Genomic DNA, 20,134 nt, shown 5'->3' on the forward strand with positions numbered 1-20,134 from the left:
CACTAAATAAGCATACATGCAAACGTCATCCTCTGGCCCAGCTGAACAAAACACAAACTTGCTCCCATATCAAACTTCACAACGCTTAACTCATGAGAGTGGGTGTGGTGATACCACAGGGAGAAGCAAGGATAGGCTGGGTGAGGAATATCTAAGTGATTAAGGATTGTGAGTCCTGTTAGAAAATTACAGATTTGTATTTCTGCAAATACAGAAGGAAAACTGTTTCTCCATAAAACATTTGAGTGCATTACGTGAGCTGAGTTTCACATGTATCAAGAATGAATTAATTCTACTCCTACTTAATTACAGGCAAGAGGACAAGAAAGGATAAGGGGGGAAGAAAATATATGATTGTGATCTCGATGTTGTCATGTCTCTGTTCTATCATACTCAAACAATCCTCAGTATTTTTTCTTTTTTGTACTCTTTGTCCTCTGTCTCAAGAATGAGGCAGAGTTGGAGCAGTGAGTTGGACCCAAGCAACTAAAATAAACCTGCTCAGATAACAGTAAGGGCAGAATCACTCTCAGGTTAGGTATGCAGTACTGTTTCTACACATTACAGATAAGGAATGATACTTACGATCATTATCATGAATAATTTGGAAGTTTTTCACTGAGGCCTGTGTGACTCGACCATGGAAATTTAAAACATAGGACTGGGTGTCGTCGTTCCAGACGGGAGTTTTGTTATGCAGCTCAATGACACTCTCTGTGTTTTTGTTCTGCCATCTTGCAAGCAGTGTCTCATGTTCCTGCACACACCACAGATGAACGCTTCAGTTTAGCAGTCTCACAAGATGAAAAAATATATTCACGCAAAAAAACCCACACAAATTCATTAATCAATCCCAAAGATTTAACCGTCATTCTCAATTCTCAGCACAGCACCATAGAATGAAATACAGAGATTTCTGAGTATCTTAATGAGACTGTGCACTCAAGTTCTTTCCATACCTTGGAAAAGGTTAGCTGTATCTTTTGTTATCAAAGTACACTGTTATTTGTAGTGCTGTCATGAGTCACAGACTAGTCACATATTACATTGTTATTCATCTGTTTAAAATACTTGTTTAGTCTCTAAATCTCCAGAAATGAAGAAAAGAATAACAACTGAAAAAAAAACCAACTCTAACTGCAGGAGAATTCAAGTGGTTTGTTATGACTGACCAATGGTATGACTTACATTTCGTGGTCTGATGGAAACTCTTTCATGGTCCATATTCATTCCTGGTATGATCACACTCATCTTACGAGGTCCTTTAAAGCCCAAGACATTTGTTTCCTAAAAATATTTAGAAAAGAGTTCATCATATTCTGTATTTTTAAAGTCCACTTTTTCAACAGAGGAACAGTAGAGCAGCAGCCCATGGGCCTTAAGTCAATCCATTCAAAAATATCCTGAGCTCCCACATTTACTTGCATGCCAAACATTCCAGCTTCGTTTGAGAAGCTCTGACAACAGGAAAAATAGAAGCAGACATTCCAAAGACATTCTCAGCACTGGGCACCAGCAACCTTAATACAATTTAAGAAAATATATCCCTTTGATAAATATAAGGATATGGACTAACCAGATTGTTTGGATACTGCTAAAACTGAAAACAAAGTAGTTGTAATTTAGAAAACAGAAAATGCAGTCACACATTTTGATGGGACACCAAATTAAATACATTTATTCCAGAGTCAGCACAAGAACAAACAAGAAGAAGCTGCCAGTAAGAGCGTCTGTTGCCACTGCTGTGGCTTTCAAAGTCCTTGGATATGTTGTGCTTAGAGATGAGCATGGTAAAAAAAAACAAAACAACGCAACACATTAGCATGAATGCATATTTTTGAGCTATGAAAGCAGAGAAATAAAAGAAATAACATGGGGACCAACATGAAATACAAGTTCCTCCATTAAGTAAGTGTGATTTGATGCATTTCTGACCAGCTTTTTACAAAAGCATCCAGTACTGTGCTATCCTCTCACAACACAACCACATGAAATATTGATACCTCTGGAAGATCCAGTCCATCCCTTAGTTTGTGGTATTTTTGGGGGGGGAGGGAGATGTCAGGGGTGTGATATGTAAACTTTCCCTTTCACCTTTCCCATGTGCAGGGGTCTGTGCAATATTTACTAGCTATGGAACACATTTTTCCATCCATCAGACCTTTGAAATCCCTTTGGTTATCTCAGCAAACCAACCGGAGATTCTACACAACTCCCTGAAGTTTTTAATGCAAACAAAGAAAATTCCGCAGAGACATTTTAATGAATGCTCTTGAAGCAATCCAGGTATATTTATATATCTCTATGACTATATACATTTATTGGAAAAATTGAACCTCTTTTCTGTATCACATCACGGCCCTTGGCAAAGTAAACCAATGTTTAGTTTAGCTGGAGGCATCTGCTTGGTTTCGTATAGTGACAAAACTCAAACTAAAAAGGCTGTCAGCAGATCTTATATACAGGATGAGAGATTCAGCAGAGCAGAATACATCTTCTAAGATGCATGCTTATGCTTACTTTCCACTAGATACTGACAATATTGGTCTTCTCAGCAATGCTTTACAAGCTTACTGCTCAATGAGCTGCAGTTACGCTATAGACAATTCTCTTAGATGCTGACTGGTTGAAAACATTGTTCAAGGTAAAATTAAATAATAGTGCTGAATCACTTTCCTCCCAACAAGAAGCATTATCACTCTGAAACAATATGACCACACTCTTTGGATTTTCACTTAATTAAATGCTAAAAATCACCATTTCTGCTAAATGTTAAGGGAATTATTTCTATTCTCACGCTGTATCAATCAACAATTACATCAAAGATTTCTTGGCAAACATGACCCTTTTGCTAAGCTCGAGGTACAGGATTAAAATTCCAAAGGTGTACAACATATGAAGAAAATAATAGGGACAAAAGAAGAGCTTCAAGAAAGAGCAGACTTTTCCAATATACCTTGCATCCAAACACAATTAGTCCTCTTGTCCTTTTTTTTCCCTCACCTGCTTCTCTACTATTTCCCTGCTCCACTACATTGTGTATATATTCAAGACTACAAATAGCATTCATAGGGGAACACAGGAACTCACAATTCAGTCACCCCCAAATACGCCTTCAGCAACTTCACTCTCTGGACTTGATTTACACAGATGTGCCCTGTCCTTCCTATATTCTGCAAATTCATTCCAGAGAAAGCCCAGAACCACAAAACCCACTACATCTGAGCACAAAGAAAGTGATCGCAGTTTGAGCAGAAAGATGTATTTTTCCAATATTTGAAGGGAGCATATAAACAGGAGGGGCAAAGGCTGTTTACAAGAGTGGATAGTGATAGGACAAGGTAGAATGGTTTTAAACTAAGACAGGTGATTTAGATTAGATATTAGGAGGAAGTTCTCTGAACAAAGAGTGGTGACACACTGGAACAGGTTGCCCAAGGAGGCTGTGGATGCCCCATCCCTGCAGGCATTCAAGGCCAGGCTGGATGTGGCTCTGGGCAGCCTGGTCTGCTGGTTGGTGACCCTGCACACAGCAGGGGCTTGAAACTAGATGGTCACTGTGGTCCTTTTCAACCCAGGCCATTCTATCATTCTATGATTCCCTCCACTCTTTCTATATGTAGTTTCATTACTGCTTTATTTAAAGTAGAGCCATACCTTGCAGTATCAGCTGAGCTCAGCTGAGCTCCCTGCCTGCAGAATCTGAATTGTGAGGTGCTAAAGGTATAAAGGAATCTGCAGCAGAATGTACTGCTACATACAGTACAGTTATGCCTCCCTGCTTGATAATTTTGCAAGCGATTCTGCAATCAGCCATTAGGTGCTGCTCTAGGTTTATTAATATGCCAGCCTGCCATCTTCAAGAAGAGTAAATATGGCTAAGAGCACTTGATAAAACTCCGTTATTGCACGAACTTTATTAAGTATTACTTGAAACTTCCTAAAGTGAGCTCCGCAATCATAGAAGCTCCCCAGTTGGAAGGGACCCACAAGGATCATGAAGTTCAGCTCCCGGCTCCACCCAAAATTCAAACTCTGTGTCTGAGAGCGCAGTCCTTGAACTCCTTGAACTCTGACACTTGAGGCTATGACCATTACTGTGGGCTGTCTGTTTTGGGGCCCGTCCACCCTCTGGTGCAGAACCTGTCCCTAACTCCCAGCTGCCCTTCCCCTGACACAGCTCCATGCCATTCCCTTGGGCCCTATTGCTCTCACCAGAGAGCAGAGCTCGTTCCCCCCCATGAGGAGCTGCAGCCACAATGAGGCCTCCTCTCAGCCTCCTCTGCTCTGGGCTCAGCAAACTAAGGGACCTCAGCTGCTCCTTCAGACATCCCACCCTCTAGAGCCTTCACCATCTTTGTTGCTCTCTTTTGGACACTCTAATAATTCTACGTCCTTTTTATATTACCACAAACTGCACAGACCTGGAGTGGTCCCAGCCAACCAGCAGACATTTTCCCCATTTTCACATAGGGCAAGAAAGAAGACCCTGCAGTTGGTTCCAGAGCCCATCATCAGTGTTGAAGGTGAAGAAGGCATTAAACATCTTTGTTTGTCTTCATCTCTATTTGTGTGGTGACCGTCCTCATAAAGTAACCAAGCAATGTTATTTCTATTGTTACCATATTTAGAAAAGCCCTTTTTGTTGCCATCCACAGTACTGGTGTGTTTCAACTCTAATTGTGCTTTGGCCACACAAATTTTCTATCTACAATGGTGAATAGCATCTCTCTAAGTCTTCCCACATCACCCAAACTCACTTAAATTGGCCATACAGAATTGTAGGGGCTGGAAGGGACCTGTAGAACACATTATTTTTCCACCTAAGCTCTAAAAGAAGATCAATGAGAGCTCTCAACACTTTTATCCCACAATTAACAACAGATGCATCAACACTTTCTGACTGTATAAACTAGAGTGCTGAATCATCAGCAGGTCAGGTGCAGTAGGTTGGTGGAAGCAGGTACAGCTTGCTCTCCTGATGGGTACTTGACTGGATGAGCTGAAAGATAGCAAACTGCATAGTGGTGCTTTCAACCTGTTGTTTATTACAGCTTTTGCTGCAGGAAAAATCTCAAGGCAGGATTTAAAAGAATACTTTAGGACAAGAGTGCTTCAGGAGTGCTCTTTATAGCATTTTTTACTCTGGTTCTGCTGCAGCCAGCAACAATAATCTTATCTTAGCAAACCTGTCTATTAATGAAACATCATTCAGATTTCCTTTTGTCCTCTAGCCATAGCACACCTGCAAGCCTTCTGCCTTTCTCCATGACATCAAGTGGAATGAGTCATCTTCTTATACAAATGTACAAGTTTTATACTGCTGATCTGAAAACAGGCATATAAAAACAGCTTCAGTGTTAGCCACATTCTCTCAGTAGAAGCCATGCTTCTGTTCTTTCCAACATCTGCTCTGCACTTCCAAATATTTCTACTGGCTGCAGCAGAGTTGTCTATTTGGTAATGTTAATGGTTCAAATATCAGTGTTATTCACTCTTACAAGAAGTGCCTTAACTTTTCAATGCATAACCTTTTTTGAACTGTTATTGTGTTCTCTTTGTACTTCCAGTTTGCACCAAACAACTAGTTACCTGGATCCAGTGAATGCTCTCCTATGTAAACCAGTAAAATTACCTTTATTAAAAATGCAAGTTATTCTAGGTTCTTACTGAGACTTTAGTTGATGATATAAACTCACATCAAATCCTGGACTCTGATGTTAAATCCTGCTAACTGGATTGCTCTTTGCTTTCCTTTTCCTGTCCTGCTTGAAGCTTTCAGGCTCCCCACACTGCTTCCCACATCCTAAAGCTAAATCTTTGCAGAAACACATTCTGTGCATATACAGGGATACGCTGCGATGGCTAGATTTCAAACTGAAAGAGCTCCAGGCATTCCTGATTAGATCTGGACAGCAGCTCAGAAAAAAAGTGTTCTTGGGTATTTTTGTCAGTTATTGAACTGGGAAAACAGAAAACCTTCTGTAGAACTGCACTTACCAATTATGACTGAAAGAATTCTTTGGGCCCAGAGATTTCTGCCCTAACAAACACTATTTAGTCTCCTCTAAAAGGCTGGTTTCTTGTTCAGTTGCATTTTAGATTTCATTTTGTCTTCCTATTAAAAAGGAGTTTAATAGCTTTTATTAGCCACTTATCCATCTACCTGTGTTTTGCATCACAGGGGCCTCCTCTAAAATATCATTACAAATGATCAGGCCCCAGTGCAGTAATTCCACGTGTGCAGCTCCTCCCCCTTCTGGAGGCTCTCTCAGATGATGTCTGCAAGCTGTGAAGCATCCTACCCGTTCAAGAAGGTTATGTAAAACCTCTAACAGCTTTTGACCAAAAGTGAGAACTGGGCAACCTGGTTCTGTGCACAATGTTTTTTTAACTCTTACTTTCCACCGAATTTCCTGGTTCCTCTATTGAAGATTAGATGTTTCACTACGTGAAAGCGCAAATGTTGATTTATGTAACCTTAAGTGAGAAGGAAATTCAGTGTGCTGTTTCAGAAACTGAACTGCCCTTTCTTGCATATTTTGCCTGTGAGCAGTACTTACATAACAAATAGCAGCTAGCTCCTGACGCAGGACACTCGCCTCCAGGCTTGATGTTGTTTTCATTGGATTTACTCCATTGTCATAAACTGTAAACTTAGTTCCCATAAGATTTGATCTATCAAAAAAATGGAAAATCCAATCACCATTTGTCAATAACACTGCCTCAGATAACTATCCTTCACTGCACTATAGTTCCATAGGAAGGACAAAGAATATCAAGTACAAATAGTTAACTCTAATCCCAACTGAATGGTAACTTCTAGATTAAAGGCCATAAAAAAAACTAAAGGTAGAGCAGTATAAAATGGGTAGGCACAGTAAATGTCCCAAACTGAAGACTTCTCGTGGCATCTCATAAACTAGCAAATTCAAGAAGGTAATTAAGAAACATCTGAGTGAAGTTGGGGTTATCTTGTCTGATTGTTTTCTTTTACTTTACAAAATGCTTACCATCTAAAATATCATTGGCTTTCTCACCTGACTGCTACTCTGTTGGACTACAGACAGTGATTCTCATAAGGTTATAAATAAGATTGGTTTTTACTACTTAAATGAAAATCCTATCAAGGACTGCAAAATACAACTTAGAGCACACTAACACTGCATTATCCTCATTCTGTGTTTGCACTGCAGTAGCACATGAAGTTCTGAGATCCATACAGGCAAACAGCAACTAGTAGTATAGTTCCTTTCCTCAGGCACAGACAATCTAAAGACATATTGAGAGGCACCACATATGTCCCAACAACAGATGGATGTACGGATGAGATGACAGACAGAAAAGAAGCAAGTGGTTCTGAGTAGAGTCCACTACATGCAAATATCTCTAATTAGGATCTCAAGAAATGGGCAGAACCCAAGAGATTTTCAGATTATCTAAGAGACAGAACTTCCAAAATGTTTATATCAGTAGTGGGTAGACACAATCTGCTCATGCACTTCTCAAAATCTCATTAAGATAAGCTGTCTGCATCTTCAGATGCCCATAACCCTTGAGAATCTGGCCTTTGAGTGTTTAAGAGCCTCAGTCTGCTGACTTTTAATCAATTATTTATAGATATTTACTTGAGACATTTTGAAACCATGTCTTGGATACTGCTTAACTGCAGTACCATTACCACCTGATTTATCCAAGCCTCCAAAGAAGTCACATTGATTAAAGGCTTCCTGGTTTTATATGAACTATATTTACAAAAAAATAATCTGATATGCTTCAATCTTTACCTCAGTTTTCCAATAAAACTCTCTCCACCTCGAGACAGGTCAGTTGGGTCTATGGAGATGAGGTAATTAGAGGTTTTACTCTTCTTTCGTTTCCTTCCAGCTAATAGAAATACCTAAGCAGTGCAAAAAAACCATTATTTAGAATGCCAAAGGGGTTAGAGCACACCACATTCTTCTTTGATATAAGGAAACCATAGGCAATTTTTCTGTCTTCTAGCATCATAAGCAAAGTAAAAGAAGGTTTCCTGGGACTTAGCAAAACCAGATAAAAATCAGGACGGGAAAGTGACTTCTCAACCACTCAGTCCATTATTTATGGTTTAAATAATTAAATCCAATCTATTTTGTTAAATGTTTAATTCTAGGTTGCATTGTCTCTTCTGCTGGAATTGAAAATAGATGTTTTTCAGGCCACGGAATGCAGAAAGCCCCAGTTGCTCTTACAAAAAGGTGCCATGCATGGATTACTTAAAGCCAATGATTAGACATATGGAGAAAGGCAACAGAACAAAGTGATATTGTTGTTCTGCTTTTGGAGGACTAGGGCAGGTCTCAGTGATAAGGCATATAAAATACAAGATTACATTTTCCTTGTAAGAACTCTTCAGATTTTTTATTATTTTTTTTAATATTCAGATGCAACTGTTATGCTATTCAAGTTATTTTATGACCTTTTTACCATGCTCCCTTTCCAAGTGGAGGTAATAGGTAGGGTACATCCCACGATCCATTCCTTTCTTGTCTCTTGTGATTCTGCATTTGACGGTGGCACCCTGTGGAGCAGGTCTTACAGCAAATTCCTCCAGGTCATCAACATCTATGAGAGGCTCATTTGTGGAAGGACTAGGGGCTGAGGCCACTTCCTAAAACAGCAAGCAAAACTCAGGTTTTCTCGAGATACCAAGTTATAAATATGAAGGAATGACATTTGCTAACAGTTGTGCTTAAAAAAAACAACACACAAAACAAAAGAGACACACAGTTTCCTCCATTCTAGTTCCACAGAGGCCTTCAAGGCAACTTATCAAACTAAGGACATCTCCCTATTCAGCTGGTTGAACTCTCGCCTAACAAAGGCTCACAAAGCAGTTCTCTGTCCTGCTGATGCTGAGCATACAGACACATCTGGCAAAGAAGAACCAGCAGCTGCACAGAGTGCTGTAATGTTACAAAATCAAACTCTGGCTCACGCTTTCCCATCTCAAAACTTTCCTCTTTTGAGAAGGTTCATACCCGTGGACAACAGTGTTTTTAGATGAAAAGAAGATATTGGATGGCTGAGAGACAGTTTAAGGTACAGAAAACTCTAAAAGTGAGAAGTCAGTTGAAGTACACAAGGGAGTGAGTCATCATCAACTGGTTTAACAAGAGCTGGTGATTTGGGATATTCAAACCTCTGAAGCTTTGTTTTATCTTCAGACAGCAGCAACAAGAGCAGAGTGAAAAAATGCTTTGAAAAAAAGACAAGAGAAAAAAAGATCCTTCTGAGATCATGCAAGAAGCAGAAATGTAAATATTTACAATTTACCTTTCTCTTCATTCAAGTTTGTTGTTTTTTAATCCAAGTCATTATTTTCATTACTTCTGTGAACTGAGAGCTTTCACAGTAAATTAGCTCAGAGATGCTGTAGTATGTATTGAAAACAAAACAGAAAACCAGGCTTATCCTGACTGTGCTTTGAACTGATGCAGTACACAGTGACCCACATGCTCTTTCTTTAGCACTGACCCCTTACTTACCTTACTGGATTTCTTGCTTGTGGCAGAACCAGGCCTGGTGTTACTGTTTAGCTGGGAAGAGCTAGAGCTGTCTGCATCTTCCTCATCCTCTTCCTCATCAAAATTCATGCTGCTTGAAATGCCTGAGGAGAAAGCAGTGCACTATGATATACTAATACTTGATATTAAAAAATATCATTTCTGATGGTGTTGCACCCTTAGGCTTACAGGTGAGAGAAGGAATGTGTGTGTGAGGGGCTTCATTATGTGAGGCACCATACAAATGAGTGATGAGACAGCAACCTTCATGGAGAAACCAAAACATGAGGTAGGAAATAGCACAGTCTCCATTCCACAGAGAAGACTGTTAAGCAGTGATAGAAGAAAAATACAGAGTGAGAAATTAAATATAACCCCATCAAGTACTTCAAACACAGCATGACTGAGTAGACAACATATCACGGCCATTTGGAAACCTTAACAATTAAAATATGAACACTTCTACAGCACACTTTTAACAGTTCCTATGAGATCCAATAAAAACTGAGAAGAAACCATTCGCATTAAGGAAATGTTCCTATGTATATTTATTTCATGTAAAAAACAGCACCAGCCTAGGCCAAAGGTATTGCCTTAGAGTGCTTATAAATCTGACTTTAAAGAATTCAAAGCCTCAGACATTTCAAAAGGGAACAAAACTTTGAACATCAAACAGGGCTGGGCAGCAAAAAGTACCCAACAATGGGACATTTGCCAGGTCTAGTTTTTCAGATGAAGCCACCTTGTACTCAAGTTTCACATATCAGAGGCAGACAATGCAGTATTTCTCACCCGCTCTCTTCCCCCCAAAAATCATGAAACAAAATAAACCAAGAACCATCTGGTCCAGAATATCTGCTATTGTTAAGCCTGAAACAGAAGGATAAATTAAACTCAATGATTTCCAGGGCTAAACAGCGTGGGCATAATTAACTTTTTTCTTTCTGTACTTACCAGGAGCATGATCCAAGGCGACAAGACTGGACTGGGAGGTGGAAGAGGACCAGGATGTATTTGCATGGGGATCTGGGAAAGGAAAACACCTATGGGAATGATTCTGCAAACTCAAGTAACTCATCAACAGCATTCTTCACAGGACTAAAGGCTTAGCACATGGGGCTAAAACACTGCTGCCACAACTTTCAATTAGGAACATCATGCCTTTCTGCACAACCAAATTCACTTTCCATTTACTGTCATTTTTGGGGGATTCAGAATAAGCCACATAGCTCTGATTCCTAGAGCTCAAGCTTCAGAAAGCATCATCCATGCTAAAAGGCTGTGCCACAAACACATTTGTGAACATGCCCTTCATGGTAAGTTTTTGGCCTAATTCTAACACACACACACCAAAAAAAAAAGCCCCAAAAAAACAAAAAAAACACCCTTCCAAAACACAGATTCTATACTAATATGTATTCAGTAACACTGAAAAAGAAGTATTCAGATATTTGGACGGTCTAAATTCTACCTAAAACCCTGTGCCAAATGTGAGTGCATTATCTATCTTAGGCTATCTAAATGGTGCTTCTGAATTCCCACAGGTACACACGGAGATTTTCAGGCAACTTAGTCACTGGAGTATGAGCTTGGTCTGCAATAAGCAGAGACTGAACTACCATCAAAATATAAATACTGGAGTCTGTACCAGTAATGGCTTGCTTCACTTCCAATTTTGGAAATGAATGAGGAAAATAGACACCAAAAAGCTCTTCAATATTTTTTATGTTATTGCTTTTTCCAGTAACTTCAACGCACGCCCTTTAAAATAGCTTTTGACACCAGATGCATACCTGACAATAAAACAACACCAAAGCAGTGAGAGCGAATAAAAATGAAACAGAAGCATACTGCAATTTTTATATTTCGTTCAGCTGTACCATGAGTGGTCTCACAATCTACTTCTTCAGTTGCTCCAGTGTGGACATACAGCCCCCAGTATGACAGCAGAAAGTTTTAGTAGGACCTGGTTATGCAGGGGAACCTGAATTCACGAGTCAACTGGTATTTTTAAAGCCTGCAGAACTCACTCATGCACATTAATCACAAACATTCGTTGTTAATGATGACAAGTTCTAGTCAAATATGCACGGTTAGGAGAAGGAATCCATCTCTTCAGCTGGCATCCGTGCAGAAAAGCCATACTTGCATATGTTACTATGCACAGCCATAGATAATTTGCTTCTACATTCATGTAGAATGTTGGTGGGGAAAATTCTCTGCCTGTTATGGAAAAGCCTGCAGTGAAGACCTATGGGAAAGAATGCTTCAAAGAGCTCCCGTGTTGTTCTTGAATCCAGAAATCAAATCTGTTCCTTCTCCAAATTTCAAAAGAACTGTAACTTTAGGTGGAAAGAACTAAGATTGGGGGGTTGGAGATTCATGTCCTTGAGGTCCCTTCCAACCCTGGCCATTCTGTGATTCTGTGATCTGTGTGAAGAACAAGTTGTTCATCCCAAGCCTTTACAGAGACATACCAGAAATTGATAAACATGAAGACTGAAATTTAATTATTGAGTGGTGAAGCCTAGAGAAGTCTGGCTCTGTCCTAGTGACTCATTTGCCAGCAAGGACCTATACATACTAAAACTTCTGAAATTAAAAGGACAAATATTTCCTGCAGGAAGTAAATGATTCTAGCTGTGGCAATTTCCAACAGATGGAGAAATCAAATAAAACATTTGGCATTTTCTTGCAAACAGCATATTCTCTTCACACTCAGCTACCCTATGCCCTCTTGTCTTGTAACTGAGCTTGACTTGCTGAGTGATCCTCAGCGAGGAGAGATGCATATGCTGAGAGAGGTTTCTCTCCACAAAGTTAAAGTCACAGAGCAGAATTAGCACAAATCAGGGTAAGCAAACCTAATGGGAGTTGACCTGCCCCTTCCCATAAGGCCAGCTAGCATTCACCTCAGTGGTCTTCTCCTCTTGCTCCAGGTACGTGCAAGAGGTGGACTAATGGGAAAAACCATTCTAAATGCTTTGCAAAACAAGGGGGACACATAAAAAAGAACATGCCACAAGCAGTGAAGCAGCAGTGGAAATCCGTATCAAAAGCCCTGGCTCTACATAAAGGTTTCCAGGACTTCTGGGATACTATCAAGCCTCCTTTACTGGTATCAAGTGCAAAACCACATAGGCAGAGTAAATATATTTTATGGAGCTACTACTAGTTGCAGTTCTGTCTTAATACAGTCTTAATACTTTTCTTTGTGTCCCACTAACGACAGTTCTGTTGTTAATAAAAATTATTCCCAGCACTCCCAAAAACAAAGCCCCTGCACAGACTTGAAGCATACCAGTCAAACAGCCTCAGCAGTGTCTGCTCTGATCAGTAGTATGCTCAGTGCTGGACTAAAGAAAAAAAAAAAAGGTCATGCCATATATTGCTTCTACTGAGAAAACAAACAAAAGAATCGAGAGAATAACATCAAAAATAGGAATGTCCCCCAGAATAAAACTCTGAGTGCTCTGACCTAATTTGAGAAGTCTGCTGATAATTTTTAAGTCCACCAGCTTTAGTAAGTAGTGTGTCCAACTATTACATATTCTGAGCCATAGTCTAAGTCAACACAATCATCACACAGACCAGAACTTGTGAGCCATGCCAACATTCCTTTGACTCAAATGCCCAGGAAGTGCCCCACTTGGATAAAATATGCCCGTTTCAGTTGAAGTTGCTCACATCTGCAGAGTAATGTCCCAGAAAAAATGGATCTTAGTGAGAACTGTGCTGCAGACAAGAAGCGTGCATTTAGATATGAATAGTCTATTCTAGATGAGTCAAGTTTGAACTTACATTTTGCTCTTTATACACAAGGAGTTTATTCTTAAAGCATCAGAGTACGCTTGGCTCAAGCCATCTTAGCCTCAAAAGCCACGCACTGAAGAAGAACTCCTCCTAAATAAATGCTTTCAGAAGAAGCTCTGTGAAGATTTTAGGATTTTTTCCTTCCTACGGATAATGTTTAACAAAAGATAATAACACTGCAGGAAGGAAAGCACAGATGCATGAATGCGTACGTACACAGTCTAACTCCTAAATCATGTGTGCCTTTAGGAAAAAAATAAACCAACCCAGAGCATCTCAGGACAACGTGGGATAAATGCTGCAGAATGCAGTATTGTAATTTTCACCTCTCCAAGCATGAACACACATTGTGAAACCACGAACAGAGTTTAACCAACAGCAAAATTAAAACTAATATTCTAGTTCAAATATTGTTATTCCATACTCTTCATCAGCTGTCACATAAGTGATTTCCGGAGTCATAAAATATCAAAATGTAACAGATGGATCTGAGCATTAGCATCTGCTTGGTGTTTTAATAGCCACACTGTACTGCAGATGGGAATATCACAGTTCTGAGAGCCTGGGGAACATTTGTTCCTTGGGACAAGAGAGAACTTCATTATTTTTAGAGACAGAATAGAACAGAGCCTGAAAGGAAGAATATCGATCTCCGCTTAGGCTAGGGCTGAGCATGAGAACAAGAAAAGGAATCAGCATTAATAAAGCAAGCAATGAGAATCTGAAGATGGCTTTAGCTACTTACCCTTTTTCTGCATTGCTGTTTTAAGATCCTGTTTGCTTTGCTGTTGTTGGCCAGTAGCCATTTTCTCTCCATCATCTTCATCATGGCTAGACTGCCCAACAGTGAGAATCTGCACTTGACTTCCTGCTTTCTGAACATCATCTTGAAAAGCAGCTGGGCCATCAATTCCTGTCAGACAACAGCAACAGCCTTAGTTGTCATTGTGTCAAGAAGTTACTGAAAAGAGAATCACTCCCTTATAAAAAGCATGCTTCTAGGTAACAAAGATCAGAGGCTCATATTTAATAATGCTCTCTAGACTTAAGCAAGACTAAAATAGCACCGGAGGCAAAAGCCTCAGTTTGCATATGCTGTGCTTTAGAAAGTCCAAGAGGTGATCAGAACATCACTGTTGCCTTCCTCATCCTGAAGGCAATGTACCCATTCACTGAAAACTGAACGGAAATCAAATGGAGAAGAAAGACAAGTAACAGATGCAGTTCTCCCAGGGGGACACAACTGGTTTGGAAATAAACCTGAGTCTCAGATTGTGCTGTATTCCCTATAAAATATGAAGACTCCCATTAAGAAACAAAAAACCTAAAAAATTCACTTGCAGAACTAGCAGCATATACAACAGGAATATCAGACTAACGAGCCCAAATATGCCTACCAAGTCAGTGAACTGTCATACAACTAGAAAACCAGAATGAAACTATATGAAGATAATAAACATCCCTTGCAATCTCCATCTTTTTGGGACACTTGAAATCAGACTGGACACCTGGGCAACCTCCTCTGAGCAGGGATGGAGGTCAAGACAGTACATGAGGCACCTTCCAGCCTCAGCCATGCTGTCATTCTGAGTTCTGGCTCTATGTATCTCCTGATTGCTGTATTTTGCCTCTGAAGATGTAAGAATGAAAATAAAGAGTGTGGGGAGTGTTTTTATCATAAGCTAAAACTTCTTTCTTCAGGGCAGTAAGCTGAAACATCAGGCTGCAAACATACTTCAGCTCTTAGTGAAGATTTAGTGCTGGTATATATTACTAAACCAGCTACATAAAAAAGCATTTCTGCACCAATAAAAAAAGCACTATTATCATTTACAGATGTGGTAAATAACATTACCCTTTGTGCTGTTGCTGTTTTAAAGGCTATGTTTTAAAAGCATTACAAAGAGCTAGCTCAGGGTAAGAATATGCTGCTCCTCAGACCAAACAGAGCTGAATGAATCCTCTAAGAATGAACTGTTAGGGACTGGGGTGTTTGCAGACATCTGTAGCAGAAGTCTCCAAGATTACCATTACAACCTTCCTTGCCAGTAGCTGTCAACTTGTATTACAAGACAACTGGATGATACATTAGGATGCTTAACTGTACGCTGCCATACCTGATGTCACTGTCACTGTGGTGAGAAGCATAAGTGGAAAAAAAAGTGCTCCACCCCCTCAGTAACAGCACTGACTGTGCTACCACATAACAAGGTGCAGTCCAACACCACAGAAGTATTGAAAAACTTTCAGGTTAGATGGAAAAAGAGAGAGACAAAACAAGAGGAGCTGTGACTGACATTTCGCACAGTCAGATTTCAAGGTCAGAAGAAATTGATTCTGCTGCATCATGCAGAACCTTATGACAAATTCTGCACCAATCTGTAAGTTCCGGCATAGTTACAGTAAAACTAACAACAAATAAACAATCAGTTTGTCCAACCTAGGAAGTCTAAACGAACCTGAAGGAAATGTTTCTATCATCTTTGCAAGGTAAGAGTTTCAGGTGCTGTGTGTGACGCAGAGTGCATTGCAACCCCATGGCCACTGCTCTACTGGTGCATTATCCTCCATGCCCAACATGTGTGACTCATTCTGAACAGACCTAATGAGTTCCTGCTACTTGATTGTTTTTACACCATCTGTTAAGCAACACACATTCTACACCATACAGTACCTTGTCCCTTCAGAAGTCAGTCCCCAAGGCAGCTCTCAACCTTACCTTTGATCAGTGAAAGGAACTAAACTTTCTATGTCCCTGCATGTTTTCTTGTCTTCCACTTTTCAAATCATTCCAAATTCTTTGAAAGTTTCCCCTTTGAAGCCTGGAGTGCCATTAGTTTAGTTGTGGCCTCCAGTGCCATTTCCTGCATAACAACAGAGCTCCTCTCACCTTGGTTTTCATCTTTCAGGAGGTGATGTTTCCCAGGACAGTCTGCCAAACAACCAGTGCTCCCCAAGTCCTTTGTCACTAAAATACTGCATTACTGAAAACTAAACCTAAATCCTGCATCCAGCTTTACAAAAATGCATGCTGTCTAAGTGAATTCTAGTTCACCAGACGAACAGATTGCTGTTTCACAAGTCTTATAATTCACAACACAAAGCTGTGTTTATTCAGCAAACTTTGCCAGCCATGATTTAAATTCTCAAAGTTTTGACTGGAAGGCATCAGTCCCAAAAAAGAGAAGACCTCTTTTCAACATATTTACTGTTGGCACTTCTCTTAGGAAACTGCCTGAGTCTAACTTGTACAGTGTGACATGGATGTTGCAGATACCCGCGCTTTAATCTCATGCAGCTTAAGTCAAATCAAACAAAGAAGAGGTCAAAAACAAACATATAAAAATAATGAAAGCTACAGAAAAAGTAAATTTAAATTTCTATTTGCCACCACTCACAAAAGCACAAGGATTTTCATCAGGTCGTTGATATACTGAAAGATAGCAAACGCAAAACAATGACTGCAGAGAACTAAGCACTGAACCTGAGAAAAGCAGTAACAAAGGAAACTTTAAAAAGTTTATGGCATCCAAATATTCACATACCAATTTGGACAATAGAAACATTCTTAACTACCATACACTAGCAGGGACAAATTTTATGTTGAACAATGTAATTCCCAAGGCTTAGGCACAACGTTGCAGTGAGCAGAATAGCAGTTTTGCTGACTGTGAGTTATTTCAGGATAAGCACTACAGCAGAGGTATTCTAGAACAGAAAACTTCTTGGATCCACTGCACTACTTGGAACGACTCTATTCATATTAACCATCATTTTTAAAGTGACCAAAATCTGATTCTTACCATAACTTTCACAATGTCAAGCATTAAGCACCCATGAAATGAACAAGATGCTCATCCCTTGTGCACATCTAGACCTTACTAAGTTTTGGACGCTCGAAACCTAACTTTGTAAACCCATTTCAAAAGGAACAAAACACCCTAATTATTCTTCCTCTAAGCAGATCAATATCTGCAGCAAAAGAACTGACTGACAGCAGTAGAGACTGCACTGAGGCTGCTGCTTGCTGATGCCTGCGGAACATCTGTGCTCACATCCCGCGCTGTCAGGAACATCACGTATTACTAGGCAGCAGGACAAAGGCTACCCTGGCAGGGCACACTTTTAGAAAAATCAATTCCAGCATTCTAAAGTATGCATCACTGGTAGAGTGTGTTATTAAGCGTTACAAACGGTTCTGCTGGTGACTCCACTGGTGTCACCTACAAAGACAGGCTGAGGGAGCTGGGCTTGTTCAGCCTGGAGAAAAGAAGGCTGTGGGGTGGCCTCATTGCAGCCTTTCAATACCTAAGGGGAGCCTACAAACAGGAGGGGAATCAACTCTTTGAAAGGGTAGATAACTGCAGGACAAGGGGAAATGGTTTGAAGTTGAAGGAGGGAAGATTTAGTTTGGATGTCAGGGGGAAGTTCTTTACAGAGAGAGTGGTGAGGTACTGGAACAGCTGCCCAGAGAGGCTGTGGATGCCCCGTCCCTGGAGGTGTTCAAGGCCAGACTGGATGGGGCCCTGGGCAGCCTGGTCTAGCATTAAATGGGGAGGTTGGTGGCCCTGCATGTGGCAGGGGGGTTGGAGATTCATGATCCTTGAGGTCCCTTCCAACCCTGGCCATTCTGTGATTCTGTGATTCCATTGAAGGAAATGGAAGATCTAGCTGGGCAGAGACAGAAAAAATGCAAATAACCCCTGTAGTATCATAATATTGTGGGGGGGGGGGAAAAAAGCAGCAAATAAATTTGATGCTGCAGATGGCTCATGGCAAACAAAGGATTAACTATAATATTTGTGTGTGCACATGCATTATTGCAGTTATATGTGTATGTGCTACATAGTTACATGCAATGTCACTAAATGCAAGCACACACATTTCTTTTATGTCATGTGATGTCTGCGTATTTTGTTCAGTCATAGTTCAAAAGGCCGCTTCATCATCACCTGCCTAATGTCTGAAAGCACTTTCAAGCTTGCACAGATTGTGATATTTGAGGTGAATCTCTCCCTTTGTTCTCATTCTTTGCCTCACTGCCTCCTTGTCCTTCCACCCACCTACTGGAAGGATGGTTCACAGAGCAATAAAAGCAAACAACTCATGTCTACAGCTTCAAGTTTCCAGTTTAAGAAGAGTGTCAGGAAAGACAAGCTGAGTGGGCTGTGCCAAAAATAAAGTGTTTATAGCTAGATACAGGGCTTTCTACATTTTTCTTCCCAAGGGTAACGTAGAGAAAAACTGATGGACATGTCCTTGAATATCTGTTAAGAAGAAAAGGAATTCTTTATATTACCCTCTAGGCAACTACAAAGGAGGGCAGGGAGAAAAGAGGGAGACTGAAACAACCCTGTTACTGAAGCAACTTCCTTCAGCGATGACCTTCTGGAAAACTTTGACACTGTTGTGTCTCTGAGGAAACCTGGAACTACCAGAAATAAAAAAACAGGGAAAAAACCCAACCAGCAATTCACCAACCAGCATTCACTGCTGTATCTCAACACTTCAAATCTTATAGATAGAATTGATAATAAACAGAACATTTTGTTGCTCAAGAGATAATCAAGAAAGAATAACATCTTTCTTTTTTAACAGTCAGTGTGGTGAGGTGCTGGAACAGCTGCCCAGAGAAGTTGTGGATGCCCCATCCCTGGAGGTGTTCAAGGCCAGGTTGGATGGGGCCCTGGGCAGCCTGGTCTAGCATTAAATGTGGAGGTTGGTGGTGTGCATGTGGCAGGGGGGTTGGAGATTCATGATCCTTGAGGTCCCTTCCAACCCTGGCCATTCTGTGATTCTAATATTCTTTCACTTGGAGGAGGGTGTGGGTTCAAAGAGGAGGATAGACTACATCCATCCAGCTGTATATGACCAGGGAAAGCTGGTGAAAGTGACCACTGCTTACAGATGAGGACCAGAACAAGGAGAGATACTCCTATGTGACAGTAGCAGACAATGCACAATGTTAGTCTTGTATAAATCAGTTCAAGCTTCAACAAGTGGCAAACTACCCAGCAATATTTCCTATTGGTACTTCTACATGGACTTGTAAGCATAGGAAAGAATGATTAACTGATTAACACGCTAAGTTTTAAGAATATGCTTACGTTGTTTGTGTATCAGACTCAAAAACAAGTCCAAGTTACATCCTTCCTCTGCAAATGCAAATGCCACTGACACTAGAAACTTTCCTTCATTTCTTTCTTTAAATGTGCCTTAAAAGTTAAGATAGTTAGGTTAGACAAGCCACTGGTCCAACACATAAGGCACATCCAGGTGGACAAGGCAAGGCTGCAACCAGCAGCAAGGCTGCTATTACAAACTGCAGAGCAACTCTTCTGCCTGCTTAAGATTGTAGCTTCAAAAGTCAGTTAGCCTACTCCAAGGTTAGAGACAGAAAAATCCATTTTTATTATACTGACACAGAAACAAAGAGAATTTCCAGGCTTTAAAGAACTTGGCTGAAAGGAAACTTTGCTTCTGCTGCTTCCATTGCTTCAAGTGATCTATGTTTTAAGCTAAAAAGAAAAAAGAAAACAAAAACAGCAGTTGATTATCTTTTTCAAATCCATCCAGAAGTCAGACCACCAAGTATAATGAGGTTTACTTCTGGAACAGTGGTACAAGAAAGCAGTATTGCAAAACTCAGTTAATTAAAAGGGTTATTTCTCACAGTGATTACTTAGGAAGCTCTAGCATGACAGCTAAAATGAAATATCAGGAAACTGCATCTTTTAGAAACACAGAAGTCTATTACTTAGAAAAGCAATAAAGTT

The 20,134-nt window shown here is 40.3% G+C and overlaps 1 protein-coding gene across 4 annotated transcripts in view; it reads right to left on the bottom strand.

Moving 5' to 3' along the window:
- TUB (TUB bipartite transcription factor) overlaps nucleotides 1-20,134 on the bottom strand; it is a 126,256-nt gene that overhangs the window by 3,160 nt on the left and 102,962 nt on the right. For all 4 annotated transcript variants that reach the window (XM_090140491.1, XM_090140489.1, XM_090140488.1 and 1 more), the window contains 8 exons: nucleotides 14,104-14,271; nucleotides 10,500-10,571; nucleotides 9,528-9,649; nucleotides 8,459-8,650; nucleotides 7,788-7,900; nucleotides 6,564-6,678; nucleotides 1,189-1,287; nucleotides 586-757 (listed from right to left, as the gene is read on the bottom strand). In XM_090140491.1, coding sequence (XP_089996617.1) covers nucleotides 586-757; nucleotides 1,189-1,287; nucleotides 6,564-6,678; nucleotides 7,788-7,900; nucleotides 8,459-8,650; nucleotides 9,528-9,649; nucleotides 10,500-10,571; nucleotides 14,104-14,271 — 1,053 coding nt within the window. The remainder of the gene's footprint in view (nucleotides 1-585; nucleotides 758-1,188; nucleotides 1,288-6,563; nucleotides 6,679-7,787; nucleotides 7,901-8,458; nucleotides 8,651-9,527; nucleotides 9,650-10,499; nucleotides 10,572-14,103; nucleotides 14,272-20,134) is intronic.

This window comes from Phasianus colchicus, chromosome 5, assembly GCF_987193195.1.
Source record: "Phasianus colchicus chromosome 5, bPhaCol1.hap1.1, whole genome shotgun sequence".
Taxonomy (NCBI): domain Eukaryota; kingdom Metazoa; phylum Chordata; class Aves; order Galliformes; family Phasianidae; genus Phasianus; species Phasianus colchicus.